A 19,025-nucleotide genomic window follows, 5' to 3' on the forward strand; every position below is an offset into this window, starting at 1 on the left:
CTTTCAACTCAAAAATCCTCAGAGCAGGTATTGCTTACACGTACATCATTAATAACACTCCTGATCAAGCAGCAGTTAATTCTAGCAAAGCACAAACCTTTCTCTGCCCCAGACACTCGTTAGTGCTTCTTTTGTGGATATGCAAAGCCAGACATTAAGCCCAACTCCTCGTCTAACCTTAATACCGAGAAACAAGATCAACTGCATTTAGTTCTACGAAATGGAAAGAAAAAACACACCCACACTCTTCACTGTGGCAGCTCCCAGACATTCAAACCAGTTTTTTCAGTTTTGGTAATAAATCTAATTCTCAGCATCTCCTACCATCCAGTTTACCTTTAGAGCTTTCATGGGAGAACCACGGAAAGAGAACTCCATAAAGTCAAAACAGCTGAACAAACAGACAACCCTACAGCAAGAAACATCCACAGCCCTACTGCTCTACAAATGAAGAGTTTTCCCATTTTAATTTTGTTCCCCCACAAGTCAAACAGCTGAAACCAATTTATTGTTAAAGACAGCCACCTGAGTCACTTATAACCATGACTTTGTAAAACTTAATTACTGAAAGGAAGAACTACGGTGGAGGGGGTGGGATGGGAGGTTCCAGGTGTGTTTATACCCAAATACCCCCACCTGGCATCCTGATTTGCAGCTCAGCAGCTGATGTGGAGCAGCTGGTGCCGATGGTGCTGCCCTGCAAAAGGGAACCGCACTCCTACCACCGCAAAAAGCAACAAATCTTAGCGCCAAATTGAAGTTTGCGATAACGCAACTATTTAGATCCTGGAGCCAAGTATTTCTGGTAACACACCTCTGTCTTTGCTCACCTCTCGGCCTCATCAATGTGGTTACAATGAGCTATGAATATCCTCTATGCATTTGTACCACCAGCCTTGCCAAGGACAACGAGCACACCTGCACTCAGCGCCGCAAGTAATTCATGTTTTACTTTAAAGAGGGGGAAGAAAAGATGAAGCATCTTATTTTGCTAAATCCATTATATGGCTTCAACCAGGACAGCGATGCTGATGGTACAGCCTGCTTACCAAGAACAAGACTTAAACGTGTATAATAATACGGTATTTCTTACAAAAATCAGGTGATTTCTTTTGAAACACAGCCTTCAGTTAACCAGCCATCTCTCAGATCAACAACACAGCAGAACCCACCGCTGCAAAACCCTAACAGCACCACAAAGAAACACCGAAAAGGCTGAAACTGCAGAGCCAGACTCGCAGACGGGAGCGGAAAGAAAAGGCAAAGCCAAGGGGCAGCGCTGCGGGGAACGGGGCTCGGTCCAAAGGGCTCTCCCAGCTGAAGGGCATTGCGAGAACCGCTGGGAAAAGATGCTCAACACAAGAACAAAAGAGCCATTAAGCAAACAGAAGCATTAACTCATATCATCGTCAGGATGGTCACTGCGCCCATTCACGACCAGCCGTGGCGTTTGTGAAATGCGCAGAAATCAAGGGATATAGCAAGGGTAAGTTTGATAGATTCCGAGCTGAGATGCAGGAAAATCCCCTCCTTTCCCATTTAGGAGGCGGCAACGCGCACCCCCGGAGCTCCGGGGTGTGGGGGTGCGGGGCCTGGGCAGCAGCTCAGGCCGGAGGAGCCGCCAGGAACCGCCGCCGGGCGGGCAGGAGGGGCCGCCCGGGACCCCCCGCACCCGGCACAGCCCGCGGGTTCGTCCCGCCCGGGCAGCCCAGCCCGGAGCCAGGGAGAAGCGAGGGGGGTGCGGGCACCTCTCGACGATGACTATGAAGCGATAACAATAAATAAAACGTCCTCGTTTTTCGCTAAGTTTCTAGGAAGGCGGGTGGAAAGGCGATGCCCGCCCGAGCCCCCCAGCCCCGCGTCCCGCCCCGGCCGCACCTGAGCGTGGGGCCGATACAGGCCGTGTCGGTGCTCTCGATCTCCCGCAGGATCCGCTCATGCTCCGCCGCCGTCTCCAGGCTCTCCAGCTCCGCCATCTTCCCCCGCTCCATGGGGCTGCGCCCGACCCACCTGCCCTGCCCTGCCCGGCTCCGCTCTCCCCGCCCCGGGCAGCACCAGCGCCGGGGCTCGCCCGCTCCGCGCGGCCCGGCCCTGCCCGGCACGCCGGGAAATGTAGTGCGGGGGGAGCGGCCGCGGCTGCGCCGGCGCTGTCCCGGGCGCGGCCAACGAGGGGCGGGGAGCGGACCCGGGGGCGGCCCCTGGAGCGGCCCGGGCTGCGGGGAGGGAGGCGGTTGGTTGTTCCCGCTGCCCCGAGAGGAGGTGTCCGCCAGGGCAGCGGCTGCCGAGCGCCCGAGGGGACACAGCCCCATGGCCAGGACACCCACCATGAGGGGACACAATCCCATGGCAGTGACCTTGTGTCTTCCCCACTGAGGGGACACAGCCCCATGGCCAGGACACCCACCATGAGGGGACACAATCCCATGGCAGGGACCCTGTGTCCTCCTCCATGGGATGACATAGCCCCATGGCTTCAACACCTCCCTGAGGGACACAGCCCCATGGCAGGATCCCCCTAAGGGAACACAGCCCCACGGCCATGACACCTCCCTGACAGACACAGCCCTATGGCAGGATCCTCTTGTCCTCCCCACTAAGGGGACACAGCCTCACGGGAGCAACATCCCCCCTGAGGGGACACAACTCCATGGCTTTGACACCCACCACAACGGGACACAACCCCATGGCTTCAACACCCCCCTGAGGGACACTACCCCATGGCAGGATCCCCATGTCCTCCCCCATAAGCAAACACAGCCCCATGGCCATGACACCTCCCTGACAGACACAGCCCTATGGCAGGATCCTCGTGTCCTCCCCACTAAGACGACACAGCCCCATGGCCGTGACAGCCACCATGAGGGCACACAGCCCCATGGCAGGGACTCTGTGTCCCCAACCTGAGGGGACACAGCCCCATGGCAGTGACAACGTTGTCACCCACCATGAGGGGAGGTCCCAGTGGGAATCAACCCGTGTGTCTGCCCCGAGTGGAGACACCTCCCTGCCCACGAGGGATGAACCTCCTGTCCCTCAGCCCCATAGACAATGTCACCCCCACCCTGAGAAGCTGCCATTGACAGTGATCCCAAAGAAATCTCCCCGCTTCTCCACTTGATCCTAAAATGTCCCTCCAGATGCTGAACTGCCACATGACCCAAGAGGTGTCTTTGTCCAAGGACACGGCAAAGCTTCCTCCAATAAACACCGCCAGTCTCCAGAAACGTCCTCAGATGTCAAGGTCTCCTTGATGCTGCCGCTCTCGGTGCTGCTCCCTCCTTCGCAAGCAGCTGGTTATCAGCATTATTATTTTGTGTTGTGAAAACAATGCTGGAAAGGTCCAGTTCCCAGGCACATGCTATCAGAGATCCCATGCTCCAGAGGCACGGGGGGGATGAAGAACCAGACCCAGACCAGGCTCTGCACACCGCCCAGGGCTTTGGTGTCTGTTTTTGTCTTTTCACCTTCTGAAATATTAATAAACTACGTTAATTGTACAAGTTCACCTCTGGCTTCCCTCGCTGCTCCTCGCTAAAAGGTTGAACGCTCCTGGTCTGAATATCCCTGTATCATCACTTAATTAAATGGGAAGAACTTCCCAAAACATGATGCGCGGTCACTGGAACGACACGAGAGGGGCAAGGAGAGCCCAGCAGAAACTTTGTTCAGGTGAAGCTCCCCTGCTCTAGCACATCGTCCCTCTGGTTGCCAAACGTGCGAGACCAGAAGGATGTCGCTTTGGATGTGTCAACACCAGCGGGGAGATCTGTCCCCCGATGGCAGTCACCATGGAGATCTGGTAGAAGCTTTCCGAGGACCCAAGAAACAAAGAGATGCGTCGACGGTGGAAGAAAAGCGGGTAAAATTAGCAGGGTGATTTCCGAGCCTGGCAGCCTGGCGCTGCCTTCCCCCGGAGTGTTTTGGGGGAAGAACGGTGAATTTTGGATCTGCATCGGATGCTCTGCAGAGGCCGGTGCTGCAGGCGAGCGGGGTTTCCATGGCAGAAATCTGGTGCTTCCAGCACCACGGTTCACAGGCGCAATCCCCGCTGGCAAAACACCAGCGAGGAGCAGATCATTTGTGGTTTAAACCGTTGAGATGAGTGACCTGTGGCTACGGGAAATACGTAATGTGCTGCTCGGTGTCGATATGCACCCAGCTCCAGTGTAAAATCCATTGATACCACCATCTACCGCTGCTGGCAGCTATGAAAATGACTGGTTTTGTTGAAATTAGTAGGGGCTTGTGCTGTTTGGGGACTCAGCCAATATTGCTGAAGTCAGCGGTAACTATTGCGTTGTCTCCGCTGAGCTTTAGAAACAGGATTAAACACCACCGGGTGAACAGCGAAAATCCGTAATGATTTAATTACAGGATGAGAACTGCTACAAATTACAGCAATGCCAAGTTCAGTGCTGAGGGCTTGGTAAGGCAATGGTGTTATCACAAATAGTGCTCTCAGAAACAGGGTCTGGCTTTGTCTGGTAGGAACACACTGCTTGGTCTACTCGATTACAGCACAAGGGGACTGAGCACAGAGATGGGAACTTAGAAATCAATGAGTGACCGAATTCTGATGTTGACTTTAGTCTTGACTTTAGTCTCCCTCTCCTGCACCGGTAAGAAGAATGAGAACTGCTGTTTTCACCAATGTAGAGCTTCAGCAAGAAGAGGAAACCAGTCATGACCACAGAGCATCAACCTCCACAGAGCCAGGTGGGAAGATGCTCTGTACAACAGTCTGTCTAAAAAGAAATGTTTGGTTTTGAATAGAATAAAAATAAATCTATTTTTTTAGTGTCCACCAAAACATTGTGGTTTTCTCTTGGGGAGAAAAGCACCAAGAACATTTCCATAGGTTCATAAATGTTCACGTCAAATAGGGAGGGAGAGTGATGTTGTTATCCCATAGGAGGACCTTCCAAGGAGCACCAACCATGCATTTTCCATGTGTCAACCAAAGCTGTGCTGAAACCTGAGCATATTTTTAAGAGGAAAACTTAGTGCTGGTGTTGAGGCCATAAAAAGTCCCACCCAGCCTCCCACTTCAAGTTTCAACCACGGATCACTTTGTACCCTTGACTGGTAGAGTCACAAGTCTGCTGTGACCAAGGTCTTGGTGCCCACGTATGGTCTGGGATCAACCAGCCTCTTGTTTGAGCAGCTGAGCAGACTGAGTTCTTGGAGCCCTTCACTCTGTTTTTGTTTTAGGGTTTTTTCTGTGAAAATCACAATATTTCAAGATTTCCCTCTGTCTGCGGGTGCTAGAAGTGGGCAGAACAGTGGCTTTAGTACCAAGCACAAACAGAATATCATATAATCCAGCTGCTCCTCCTCAACGCTGTGTTGGTACCACTGCAGGTACCATCGGCCAGCCCGGTTGGCCAGAGGGTGACACTGAAGCTGATGTCTCACTGATTACCCACCGCCACCTTCAATTCTTTTCAGGTCACCGCTGTCTGGGATAAAATTTTCCATTCTGTAAGAAAATCTCCATCCTTTGTCCCTGGACACACGGCATTTGGGCACCTTCACATGAATATTCATTGCTTGTGTCTGGCTGACCAAGCAGTCTGGGACTTGCCCTTATTATTTGCTGCCACACAAACTTTTACCATTTGAAAGCTCGTCCACAAGTTTATTTATTCTTGCCTGTCACTGACACAAGCACGCTCGATTTCTATTGTTCTCATTTATTAATCAAATCGTCACGCTGCTCCAACACAAATGCGTCAAAGACGTCTGTGACCAACTCATAATCTCATTGAAAAATGATATTGAGTTTGCCTGACAGATTCTGTTTCCCTTCCTGAAGAAGAAGGAACCTCTGCGGGTAGGTCCCTTGCCCTGGATCCTGGAACCCCTGTAGTTGCCCCCCACACTCTCCTCCTGCACCCCCAACCTCTGTCTGCTCCCACCTCTCCCTACTGCTGTCCCCAGACCCCTTTGGCCATAACCCCACTCTCAGCCAGGCTGGGCGTCCTTATCATTTGCTTTCTTCTACCGAATCACTTGAAGCTGGACAAGGAAAGACACACGAGATTGCTAAAGCAGCAGGAGCACCGCAGATGCTGACTCAGCACACACGCCTGCCAGCCCTGTTTGCTCTGGGTGTGCAGCAGCCTGGTTTCCTTCTCCAAAGCCGACCTTTAGCACCCTCCGCTTCACCCCTAGGGCAATCAATAAATAAATCTCTGCAGCCTGGAGAGGTGCCTGCATTTCGTTCATCCCCCTTCCCTCAGTCGCCTTCTGTGTTTTGGCCGCACGGTGGCAACTGAAAGTGCCTGTAAATGCAATTTTGCCCTTGCCATGGGGGAAAGCTCAGCCCATAAATGCAGTTTTGCCCTTTCAGGGATGAAAGCTCAGGGCTTGGCTGCCCTTTCGCAAGGCGAGGGGGAAAGAGCTGCAGCCGGGATGGAGACACAAGGAGCCGTGGGAGCTGGGGTGGCTGCTCCTGGTTGTAGGGAGGGTGGGAGAAGCCCTGTGAGCAGCTGGTACCTTTGAGAAGGGCCACAGCTCCCTCTGCACCCATTGCCACCATCCCACACATTTGGATGCCACACACAGCAGCTCACTGCATGCTTGGGACCATAATTACACCCTGGTCATGCTGGTCTTGAGCAAGTGCCCTCACCTAGACCCAGCTCCGCAGGGTTTATTGCCCCTGGGTACATTCATCTGCACGTCTCAGAAACCACAAAACAATCCATTCTTCCACAACAGAGGATAAATCCCTGTTTTCCAGGCACTGGGCTCTGTGCTTTGAATCCTGTTCTGCTTCACATCTCAAGACTCTCTCATATTTTCACACTGTCCCCCAAATTCCTGCTTGGGATGTATCTTGATGCTTCTAATAACTAATTTTGTCTTGTCATGCATTTCATTATACTTTTTTTTTCTGCATACAGGAAATCCATAGCTAACAAACTGAAACAGTGGCGAGATGGAGTTCAGCCCCAGAATTCCAGCTTCCAACCTTTGTGGAAGAGTTTTCAAATCTGACTTTCTGGTTTAATCCAATACAGGGATGGGGATCTCTGGTGGCAATGCTGGGGTGAAGAACTTTCGGCAAGTTGAAATTCCTGCCAAAACCCTCCATGGGATATCTTCATCCAGACAGGATCTGAAGATCAAAGAGGTCAATCCCCACCAGATGTTCAGAGCTTCTCCTTGGAGCGAGAGGTCTGCCGGCATCCGAGGCGTCTTGTCCTTAGGAGGTGACACAAAGAGCTGCCGAACGTGCTGAAATCCCACAGCTGGGGTGGCCTTTGGGCTCCTAAAAGCAACAAGCAGAGCTCAGGAGAAAACCACAGTCGCCCCTTCCAGCAGCCCCTGGGCACTCAGGACAATGGTGACTCCAGCCAGGGCCACCTTGTGTGACTTCCAACCCTGCCCTTCTTGGGTGGTAACGCCGGGCAGAATTCGGGCTTTTCCTGGAATCCATTGTTAACAGTCCTTGGCAGAGGGAGCTGAGCGTTTCCTCGCCAACACCCGTGAGCCCTGGCAGGGTGATGGCAGTGGGAATACAGCTCAAAAATAACCCCTCCCTTGGGTACTCTGGATTTAGAATCATTTTGGTTGGGAAAGACCCTCAAGATCATCGAGTCCAACTATTCCCCCACCTCCGGCACTGCCCTATGTCCCTGAGACCCTCCTGTCCGTCTGTCCAACCCTCCAGGGATGGTGACTCCGCCACTGCCCTGGGCAGCCTGTTCCAATGCCCAACAGCCTTTTCCGGGGAGAGTTTGTTCCTAATATTATTGGTAGCTTCCTTGAGCATATAAAACATGAGACTTGAGCAGGCTCTGAAATTGCTGAGCGATCTTTAGGATTTAATATTCTCCAAGAAAAGCAAAATAGTCAATATCGGCACGATTGTGTCGAGTTAAAACCCAGTGGGAGAAGCAAACTGCTGTCACAGGAACCAGAGAGCATCTGGTGTAAGAACACGGAAACACCAGGGGATTAAATTTAACCTCTTTAACTACGCAAGCAGAACCTTAATATCATGCTGACCATCACCCAGCTATTTAGGAAGGGTCTCTACCATGCACTGAGTCCATCAAGCGAACACATCTTGGGCGCAGCCTTAGCAAAATTGGGTCATAAATCAGATTTTGCTGATAGGCCACAATCTTCTTATTTTCTTCTTGTTATTGTTGTTTTCTTCTTGTTTTCTTCTTCTCATTTTCTTCCCTTGTTTCCAGCACACAACACATCACCCCACAAGCCGCCCACCTGAGGTCAGGAGATGCTGCTTTGCAGCATAAAGTGACACTCAAGAAATCCTCACAATGATTGCCTGAAAAAGCAACCCAGGGAGTGAAAAAACCATCAATCTGAGGGAGATATTTCATAGCTCTTGGGGGTTATGAAAATCCCTTCTAACTACTTTCTCATCCAGTCTTTACAGTATGAAAGCATATTAACTTTGCTAATATATATACATATAAATAGCTGCAAAGTAAGGAAAATATGTGGGTGCAGCAGCTAAAGAAGCGAAGGAGAGAAGTCACAGATAACAAGAAAAAACAATGAGTTTTTGTTCTTTTTCTCGAGCACATCAGGAGTTCGATGGTTGTGCAGGTCAGCTCTGCGAAAGCCGCACAGGGGATCATTTTGCTGAGCCTGCAATGACCAAGAGCCAAAAAAATACATCACGACGCCCTCAATTCGCCTCAATTTGCACAGCGCAAGGTGCGCCCTTGGCACGAGGCTGTTTGCTTACGGAGGAGCAAAAAAGAATGAGGCACAAGGAGATTTCTTATGGATTTATAACTTCCCTGCAGCTCTGCCCTCCAGTTCCAGCGCTGGGCTGATTTGGTCACCAGTCCCTCGCTTAGATCTTTTAATTTTTAATGAATATTAGCACAAGCAGCTTCTAGCAGCTTAAAAAATCTGCATCCCAGACCCTCGCTCCATCTATACCCTGGTAAGGAGCCAGATGGAAGAGATGAAGGAAGGTCCAGCAAAACCCTGGTTGTTTCCAGTTGGCCCAGCTCTGCTTTGAGCACCGGTACTGCGAGCAACATCGCACTGGAAATCGAGGCATTGATGGATGCAGGAGATGGGAGCTGCCAAAATGGGAAGGGGGCGACTGGCAATGGCAAAAGCAAGTTCTGCCATCAAGAAGCTATTTGTGAAAAAAATACACATTTGCCATCATTTTTTTTGTTTTCTGATGATCTTAATTTCACCGAACGTGTAAGATTCGCTTGAGCAAAACAAATAGCGCTCTTGGGTTTTTTGCCATAGCATGAATTTTTAATGCTTTGTTAAAAGGCTGGAGGGTTTCAGCTCAGTCTTTGGGGGTTTAATAGAGTGAAACTTCGTGACCTGCTCAGGCACCGTGGGGCCATCTGTGCCCAGATGGAACAGCTGGGAAACCAAACCCATCTCCCAGTTATTCCACACAAACCTCACAAAAAACCTCTTTGAAGTCGGCTGCGTGTTCGCACAGAAATGTATTTCTTTTTAAAAAGGGGTTTTAGGACTCTTGGGGATCAGATGGTGCTTTTGCTACAACCAGAGGCAAGTGCCAAAAATAGTGATGGCCAAGAAAGGTGTGTAAAGAGGAGGGGGAAAAAAAGGTGTCCAAGAGGAGAATTGTAGCAGCTGCAGGCAGGAAAGCGCCGAGGCTGGGGAGGTGCAAGGTGCATTTACACCCATGCTGGAAAAAATGTATAGGAAAAATATATTAAATTATAATTAATTATATTAAAAATATATTGAAAAAAGTATTGAAAAATATATTGAAAATGTATTGGCGAAAAGTGCATTGGAAGAATGTGTTGGAGGAAAATATATTGAAAAAAATGTGTTGGAGGAAAATCTATTGAAAAAAATGTGTTGGAGGAAAAATCTATTGAAAAACTGCATTAAAGGAAAATGAATTGAAAAAAAATTATTGGAAAAACATGCATTGGAAAAAATTGCATTGGAGAAAAACGCATTGGGGAAAAAAATTGTATTAAAGGAAAATGCTTTGAAAAAAAAACGTACGGGAGGAAAAAGAACCGCGGAAAAGCTCAAGCGCAGCCGCGCTGCAGCCGCGCAGGTCCCGGGGGCGGAGCCACCGCCGCGGAGCTCTCGGATTGGGTGGCGCCGCGCTGGCCACGCCCATGCATCTCGCATAGACCAATCGGAACTGGCAGCGGTGCCGGCGCGTTCGGAGCGGCCATTCACAAAGCGGTGGGGGGGATGAATGGGGCGGGTCATGTGATGGGGTGTATTCCCACGCCCACTTCGCTCGGGCCGGTATGGAGCCGGGAGCGGGGCAGGTCCAGGGGTCCGGGCGCTGGGCCGCGGGTGCTTGCGTGCTGACCGGCGCCTCCCGGGGCTTCGGCCGCAGCCTGGCGCGGCTGCTGGCTCCGCGGCTGGGCGAGGGCTCGGTGCTGCTGCTGCTGGCGCGCTCGGCGGCCCCGCTGGCCGAGCTGGCGGCCGAGCTGCGGGGCAGCGTCTCCGGGCTGCGGGTGGAGTGCGTGGCCGCCGACCTGGGCTGCGAGCAGGGGCTGGGCCGGGCGGTTGCTGCTCTCCGGGAAGTGCTGCCCGCTGCTCCACCCGGCCGCCTGCTCCTCGTCAACAACGCCGGTAACTGCGAACCCCCCCGGGCTACCTCTGCCTCCCCGGGCAGTATAGAATCACCGAACAGTTTGGGTTGAAGGGACCTTCCCAGCTCCCCCAGTGCCCCCCCTGCCATGAACAGGGACATCTTCACCAGCTCAGGTTGCTCAGAGCCCCGTCCAGCCTGGCCTGGGATGTCTCCAGGGATGGTTCATCCACCACCTCTCTGCCCAGCCTGGGCCAGGCTCTCACCACCCTCGTGGCCAACAATTCCTTCCTCATGTCCAACCTGAATCTCCCTCCTTTAGTTTAAAACCATCACCCCTTGTCCTATCTCAACAGGCCCTGCTCAGAAGTCTCTCCCCATCTTTCTTATCAGCCCCTTTTGGGTCTGGAAAGGCCACACTAAGGTCTCCCTGGAGCTTCTCTTCTCCAGCTGAACACCCCAACTCTCTCAGCCTGACCCTTTGCTCCACGCGGGCTGAGCTGAGGTCTGATCAGTGCTTTGGGTGCTGGTAAACAACCAAACTGAGTAAATAACCGAAGGAGCAGCAGGGATTTCACCCTGGCTGGTTCTTATTATTTCATTAAATTAATTAAATTGAGGCACAGAACACGGATGGTTGCTGCTGGGACCACAGGGTGTTGTTTCTCGCAAGGTTTTACCCGTTAATCGAGGTACAGGGCTCTTTTACCTCCTGCAGCTCTGCTCCCTGAGTATGAGCCTTCAGAAAAACTTCTACTGAATTTGAGGGTGCATCAGCTTTTTTTTCCCCACCTTAAATAAGACCAGATGTTCCACCAGCTATAGGTGTTACAGCAGCGGTACCCTCTGCTCTTTTACTGACTTGGTTCCCAAAAAGGGACATGCAGGAGGGTGTGTGGGGGCCCACGGGGTCACTGTACTTTGATGCTGGGAGCTGGTTGTTTTGGCAGGGCTGGGCCCTGTCCTGTGGCCCGGCTGGCGAATCAGCGGGTGTCCCAAAAGTGAGGAGCAGAGCCGGGCTGTGCTGAGCTCCCCGCTCTGCTGTGAGACCCTGCGAGAGGCCGGGCCAGCAGAGCTGCTCGCTTTTCTCTGTAATAGAGCGTTGCATATGGAAATGTAGGAGCAAAATGTAGCAGGTTACACATGAGGAAGAAATTGTTGGCCCTGAGAGTGGTGAGAGCCTGGCCCAAATTGACCAGAGAGGTGGTGGATGAACCATCCCTGGAGACATCCCAGGCCAGGCTGGACGGGGCTCTGAGCAACCTGAGCTGGTGAAGATGTCCCTGCTCATGGCAGGGGTGGGAATGGATGAGCTTTGAAGGTCCCTTCAACCCAAACCATTCTATGAAAAGGAATCTGCATTGTTGAACCCCTCTTTCCCTCCTCCAAACCCACTGGTCTTTCCTCCCTAGGCTCCCTGGGAGACATCTCCAAATCCTTCCTCGATCTCACCGACCCGGGTGAGATCAACAGCTACTTTGCTTTCAACGTCACCTCGGCGCTTTGCCTGACCTCGGCCGCGCTGCGAGCCTTCGGTGAGCGGCCCGGCTCCAGCAGGACGGTGGTGAACATCTCCTCGCTCTGCGCCATGAAGCCCTTCAAGAACTGGGCTCTGTACTGCAGCGGCAAGGCCGCCCGGGACATGATGTTCCAGGTGCTGGCGTTGGAGGAGCCTGATGTCCGTGTGCTCAACTACGCCCCGGGTAAGGAGGGGAGCTCATGAATTGCTATTAATCTTTACCCTGGCTTGGTGGATAAAAGATTCTTGCAGCTTAGCCAGGCGCAGAGAGAGAATGAGCCCTAGATTTTGCTTTCTCCTTATTTTTAATCACCCTTTCTCCAGGTCCTCTGGACACAGACATGCAGCTCTTGGCCCGGACTAAGACCAGGGACCCTGAGATGCGTCAGTATTTCCAATGCCTGCAGGAGAACGGGAAGCTGATAGACTGCACCGTGTCAGCCCAGAAGCTGGTGGATCTCCTGGAAGAAGACACCTTCTGCTCCGGCGCCCACGTGGATTTCTACGACATCTGAGTTACTCTCTCCTCCACCCTTCGTGCTTTGCTCTCTGCTTCTGTCCCTCGAGCTGCGTCTTGGGTGCCTCCTGCTCCCTCCAGCGTGTTTGGTGACCGTGTTTGAGTCCTGGGTGCTGTGCGGTTTTCAAGAGGAGACCTTTGGGTGCCTTATAAACAATCCTAGTGCCCTGATGGGGAGAATTTACTGTTTCACTGAGCTCTCGTGGGCACCCACCAGCAGGAATGAGGATTCCTCAGCTGCTGGAGATCATAGAATAATGGAATAATTTGGGTTGAAGGGACCTTCCCAGCTCCCCCAGTGCCACCCCTGCCATGACAGGGACATCTTCACCAGCTCAGGGTGCTCAGAGCCCCGTCCAGCCTGGCCTGGGATGTCTCCAGGGATGGTTCATCCACCACCTCTCTGCCCAACCTGGGCCAGGCTCTCACCACCCTCAGGGCCAACAATTTCTTCCCCATGTCCAGCCTGAATCTCCCTCCTTTAGTTTAAAACCATCACCCCTTGTCCTATCACAACAGGCCCTGCTGAAAAGTCTGTCCCCATCTTTCTTATCAGCCCCTTTTAAGTCCAGAAAGGCCACACTAAGGTCTCCCTGGAGCTCCTCTTCTCCAGCTGAACACCCCAACTCTCTCAGCCTGTCCCCACAGCAGAGGTGGCTTTTCCAAGGGAACAGGCACAGAATTCTTAAAACTCTCTCCTGGGCAGGAGTTTGGGAGCCAAGGAGGCACCGAGGCACATGGGGCCGGGTCAGAAAGCCACCCCAGAAGGTCTCAAAGGATTAGGATTAGAACTGAGTGTCCCCTTGTCTGTCCCCTTTACCCCTTGGGAGCTGTGTGCTCAACACCTGAGCAAGTCACCAAAGTGCAAAAGAGCCATTCCCAGGTCTGGAGGTGGTGACTGTCACACCAAAGCCTGGACTGTCCATCCCCCATCTCGCCAGTGGCTTGTCCGGCTCTCCTGCAGTTCTGGGATCGTCTCTGGGAGTTCTGTGCTTTAAGACGTGGAGCAAAGGCTGTTCCCATGTGTTGTGCAGTAAGTGGCCAGGAGAGGGAGCTGGCCTTGCAGGAGATGTGACAACCTGGCTGCCTGGCGGGGCCACCACCTCCTGTAAGCCTGGGTTGGAGCACATCGGAGCCCCAGCCCTGAGTTCACACTGCGCTCCTGCTTGCAGGTTCTGGGTCCTAGCCTGGAGCTGGGGCTTCACCCCTCCTGGGCTGTTCTTTTAATTATTTGTGGGGTTTTACCCTCATTTTTTCCATCCATTCCAGGAGGCACAGGCGTTTAGAGACCTGTCTTCTAGAAAGCAGCCGATGTGCAGCTGTGTTGATCTGCAGAGCTGCTTTGATGTGCAGTGGCATCCCCTGGAGGTGCCCACGGGCCCTCTGTGCTCGGTGACAGCGCCTTCCTCCAGTCCTCTGTCTCTAATCTTTCACATTTTGTCCGCCTGGATCTACAATCATTAAAAGCTTCTGGTCTGGGTCTTCTGCTGTATCTTTACAAGTGGAGGAGTTTTGAGGAGGGATCCTGGGTTGAGCAGCATCTTCATCCAACAAGTCATGAATGTGCCCTCCTGGAGTCCTGTTCTTCCATCTCTGAGCTATATCATTAACTCTGTGTTAACCTAATCCTGTCAAGCTCAACAAAACCTTCTCTCCAGCTGATCTGCAGCCTGGTTTCATCTTCCCTCTACGCCTGTGAAACTCATTATTAGTAAAACCCCCTCTGCTGCTCACTACACTGCCAAGGGGGTTGTTTTCCTGGGATTTGGTGCCTGGTGGTGTTTAATGTGGTCTGTGGAGCCTGGATGAACCTGCTGCTGCTAAAAATCCCCCATCTCCTCACCCTGTATCCGTACGGGCTTGTCCCATCCCCGGTTAGGTAGAAATCATCTTTTTTGGGATCTGGCTTTCTGCAAAAAAATAACCTCAGAGCTGGGGTCCTGTGTCCTCTGCCTGACCGGGGCTGCATTGTAGGGAGGTAACACCCCCCTTAAAAGCTCATGGAACCCCAAATTGCAGGAGGAGCTGGGACAGTATTGGGGGACAGGGCTGTACTGGACATGGGGACCCCTTGGTACTAGCAGGTGGGAGATGCACATTGGCTTTTTAGGGTAAGACATTAAATTCAACCTGGAGAACAGGAGCTGAGGGGAGACCTTCTGATCTCTGAACTGCCTGAAAGGAGCTTGGAGCCAGGGGGCTCGGGCTCTGCTCCCCAGGAACAAGCGCCAGGAGCAGAGGAAACGGCCTCAAGTCGCGCCAGGGGAGGTTGAGGTTGGATGTGGGGAACAATTTCTTCCCCAAAGGGCTGTGGGGCATTGGAACAGGCTGCCCAGGGCAGTGCTGGAGTCACCATCCCTGGGGGGTTGGACAGACGGACATGAGGTTCTCAGGACATGGGGCAGTGCCAGGGGTGGGTTATGGTTGGACTCCATGATCTTGAGGGTCTTTTCCAACCAAAATCATTCTATGATTCTAAATCCAGGGTACCCAATGGGGGGGGTGTTTTTGGACACCATTCTTGGTTGAGGTCTCACCACCCTCCAGTGGCTGGGGGTGTATCAGCAGCTCTGTGGGTTATCTCAGAGCATCTGTGTGAGGGGCTGTGGGATCACAGAGGTGCCACTTCAAACCAGACACTTCTCCAACCCAAACCTCTTCCCCAGGACGGTATTTATGGGCAGAGCTGCAGACAATGTTAATGAAATCATTAATGAAATACTGTGTAGCGGATGCACTCAACACCCCCCCTGACAAAAATTTCATCCTTGTCTGGCCTGAATCTCCCTCCTTTAGTTTAAAACCATCACCCCTTGTCCTATCCCAACAGGCCCTGCTCAGAAGTCTGTCCCCATCTATATTATCAGCTCTTTTAGGCCCAGAAAGGCTGCACTAAGGTCTCCCTGGAGCTTCTCTTCTCCAGCTGAACACCCCAACTCTCTCAGCCTGTCCCACAGCAGAGCTGTTCCAACCCTTGGACCATTTTTGTGGTCTCCTCTGAACTTGCACCAACAGCTCCATGTCAGTTCTGTGCTGGGACCTGGGTCACTTTTCTCTCCCTTTTCCCTTTCGCCCAGGGACAGCCCACGAGCAGCAGGAGCAAAAATCAGTCTTGGTGTCCCTGTCCCTTCAGCCAGGAAACTTTACATCTGCTTGAAGAGGAAACCTGTTGTCACCACCGAGCACCAGCCCTGTGGCTGCAGCGATGTGCTGCGGCTCATGCTGCCCATTTCTGCTGCTGGAGCAACCACGTGCTTGAAGTTCAAAGGAGTAAGTCTGGCTTCAGCATGGCCACTCCAACCTGTCTCCTGGGTACTTTCATTTTTAGGAATTTCATTCCCTTGCATTCACTGTGTGTGTTTAGGTGTTTGGCATCACTCTGTAACTCTCAGGGATGTGCCGAGCTTGTGACTCCTGCTCCTGGATATGAGCTCTACCCAGAAATGCTGTGGTGATGCTATCAAGGCATCCCCTGAGTACCAACATCCCCCAGATACCAGCATCCCCTGAGTACCGGCACCTTCCAGGTACCAGCATCCCCTGAGTACTGGCATCCCCTGAGTACCAGCATCCTCCGGGTACCAGCATCCCCCAGGTACCAGCATCCCCTGACCAGGGAGAGATGCCATGATGCTCTCAGGGCATCCCCTGAGTACCAGCATCCCCTGGATACCAGCATCCTCCGGGTACCAGCATCCCCCAGGTACCAGCATCCCCTGGCCAGGGAGAGATGCCATGATGCTCTCAGGGCATCCCCTAGGTACCAGCATCCCCTGGATACCAGCATCCCCTGGATACCAGCATCCTCCGGGTACCAGCATCACCCAGGTACCAGCATCCCCTGCCCAGGGAGAGATGCTGTGATGCTCTCAGGGCATCCCCTAGGTACCAGCATCCCCCACCTCAGGGCGAGGACCCAGTTCCCGTGCTCCATGGGTCTGGCCAACATCTGTGCACCCTCGAATGCTGTGAGATGCAATGGCAAAACGACATGATTTTTTTTTGCTTTCTCCCTTTTTCCAATATTTTCTGTGACCAGCTGAGGGCGTCCCGAACCCGGGTAACGGCACCAGCCAGTGCAGAGAGCCGGGAGTACGGGCTCTGATGGACATGGAGCATTCTCCCTGACACGTCTAAGCTGGGGCCTGTTAAGCCAAAAATCCTGCCTAGCGTGATGGGGTCCCTGCAAGTGGGTCTGTCCGCCCGCCAGCCTCCTCTTGCACAAGGCATTTTACCCCTTTTTCCCCCTTTTTTTTGCCTTAGCTTTTTCCTATCCCACCCCAGAGTGAAGTGCTGGGGTTCATGGCAGCCCCAGGAAGGGTTGTCCAGCCCACTGTTCCCTATATGTCCCTCCTTCCTCTGAGCTCACCTGCTTACAAGAAAAGCAGTTTTCTCGCTACTGGGGGGGCGAAGCAGCCTGCTGGATGTACTGCCGGAGCTGGACCCTTCCTGGCCACAGCGATTGCTGTCATGAATTGAAAGGATGATGCCTCCCTGAGCCCTGGTGAATGGGGAGAGATAAGGCTGGAGTGCAAGGGGTGCAGGTAGAATCATAGAATCATTTTGGTAGGAAGAGACCCTTAAGATCATCGAGTCAAATCATTCCCCCACCCTTGGCACTGCCCGATGTCCTGAGAACCTCATCTCCATCTGTCCAACCCTCCAGGGATGGTGACTCCATAATTTCACTGGGCAGCCTGTTCCAAGATCTCTATTAAAGTGCTGCAGAAAACCCTGGGGACCCTACCCAGCCCCTCTCCATGCTGGGGGAGACACTGTCCCCTTTGTCCCCACGTTGCAACTCGGGGAACTGGGTTATGAAAGGAGTCAAAGCCACTGCTGGGGTTTTATTTCCACATACGTGAGCAGGTCTCCAGGACAGCGGTGAGGGTGAGCTTCCTAAATCCCCCCCAAAGCCTCCCAAATTAAAACCGACGTGCACCCAATGACCTCCCAAATCTCAGCTGCTGACTTGGGCTGCCCCCAGCTCAGCGAGACGAGCGGCTGCGGCCAGGTTCCGCTGCCCCTTATTAAAGCTTTCGCAGCAGAAGGGAAGAAGAAGACCTTTATTTTCCCATCCGGTGCCTAGAAATGCTGAGCACGGGCTTTTCAGCCGGGACACCAAGTGCCCAGAGAGCTGCTTGTTCACAAACAGCCATGAGGCCAAAGGTAAATGGTCTGTTCCTCCAGCAAAGATGCTCCCGGGGAGGGACAAAGGTCTGGAGGTGCCAACGTTTCCCACCTGGGGACCCCCATCCCATGGGCACAGACGCCCCAGCGATGCCCACGGAGACACCTCAAACCTCCCACCTCTCTACATGACAAGTCAGGACCTTTGAAGGGTTTTCTTGGGATTTGGTGGATGTTCCCCCAGCTCCAGAGGGTTAGAACAACAAATATCTCTCTGCTGAGCTGGCACCGGTTCTCACCAGCGCTTCTCCCCAAGACTGAACACTCACTCGTGCGTCTTCTTCCCATTCCTCACTCTCAGCCTCTTGACCTGCTTCTATTCTTCTCCCCTCTCTGTTGTCCCCTGGTTTTGGTGGCCTCAGCATTAAGCGAGAAGAAGGACCAGCTCCAGGCTGGCCATGTCCCCTGGAGCTGCCATTTAATGTGTAACGAGGGACTCGTTGATCCAGGGAGAAGAGATGAGAGATTAACCCAGTTTAGAGTCAAAGAGCAGTGGGTTTGCTGGTAAACTGTCCTGTTCCTGCGAGCTTCAAATGCCTTTAATGAGTTATTATTTAGTCCGCTATGGAGGTTAATGGGGGGACATTGCAGAAATGATCTGTGATTAATTAAACCTTCTTTATCCGGTGCGGGTAGAGCAGCTGGACTCACTAAGCTGGGACTAGCACCAGATCCCCAGCTTCAGTATCACTCCCGGTGTTGTCCCGCACCCACCGAATTCACTGGCAATCAAACCAGGTCTTGCAGACCAACAGCCACCTCCACCCTGGTGGGAAAGAGCTGCTAGAAATGGGAAGAAAAGAAGAGTTTTCCCCTGTTTTTTTATGCAGCACCCAAAGCCAGACTTTGTCCTGTTTGGCGCTGGCCCATGTGGGATGCAGCCGGATGCGTTTCAAACCTTCTTCTCTGAGTATCGAGAGCGGAGCCGGGGGCACGCTGAGGCCGGGATGCTCCCTGGTTCTTTTGGGACTCAGGGACGCTGCTGGTCCTGACACCGGCGCCTTCCTGTGCCCTTTCCTTCAGCAGAGCTCCCAGTTCAGATCAGCACATCCATCCTCCCCCTCCACGGCCTGTCCTGAGCCACCTCTGCAGTGCATCACAGGATCACAGAATCATTCAGGTTGGAAGAGACCCTCAAGATCATGGAGTCCAACCATAACCCACCCCTGGCACTGCCCCATGTCCTGAGAACCTCCTGTCCGTCTGTCCAACCCTCCAGGGATGGTGACTCCAGCACTGCCCTGGGCAGC

At 52.8% G+C, this 19,025-nt stretch overlaps 2 protein-coding genes across 8 annotated transcripts in view; one reads left to right on the forward strand and one right to left on the reverse strand.

Annotated features, from left to right (window-relative positions):
* Positions 1-2,112, reverse strand: part of EXOC6B (exocyst complex component 6B) — a 317,698-nt gene extending 315,586 nt beyond the window's left edge. For 4 of the 7 annotated variants that reach the window (XM_065836317.2, XM_071808429.1, XM_065836315.2 and 1 more), the window contains exon 1: positions 1,879-2,112. In XM_065836317.2, coding sequence (XP_065692389.1) covers positions 1,879-1,991 — 113 coding nt within the window. In that variant the 5' untranslated portion in view covers positions 1,992-2,112. The remainder of the gene's footprint in view (positions 1-1,878) is intronic. The other 3 variants (XM_065836318.2, XM_065836316.2, XM_071808431.1) reach the window with 2 other exon arrangements.
* Positions 2,113-10,249: 8,137 nt separating this feature from the next.
* SPR (sepiapterin reductase) lies at positions 10,250-14,067 on the forward strand. Its single transcript, XM_065837949.2, has 3 exons — positions 10,250-10,590; positions 11,962-12,252; positions 12,393-14,067. Exons 1-3 carry the CDS (start codon positions 10,260-10,262, stop codon positions 12,581-12,583), a joined length of 813 nt encoding a protein of 270 aa, XP_065694021.2. The 5' UTR covers positions 10,250-10,259; the 3' UTR covers positions 12,584-14,067.
* The last annotated feature ends 4,958 nt before the right edge of the window (positions 14,068-19,025 follow it).

This window comes from Patagioenas fasciata, chromosome 4 (genome assembly GCF_037038585.1).
Source record: "Patagioenas fasciata isolate bPatFas1 chromosome 4, bPatFas1.hap1, whole genome shotgun sequence".
Taxonomy (NCBI): Eukaryota; Metazoa; Chordata; class Aves; order Columbiformes; family Columbidae; genus Patagioenas; species Patagioenas fasciata.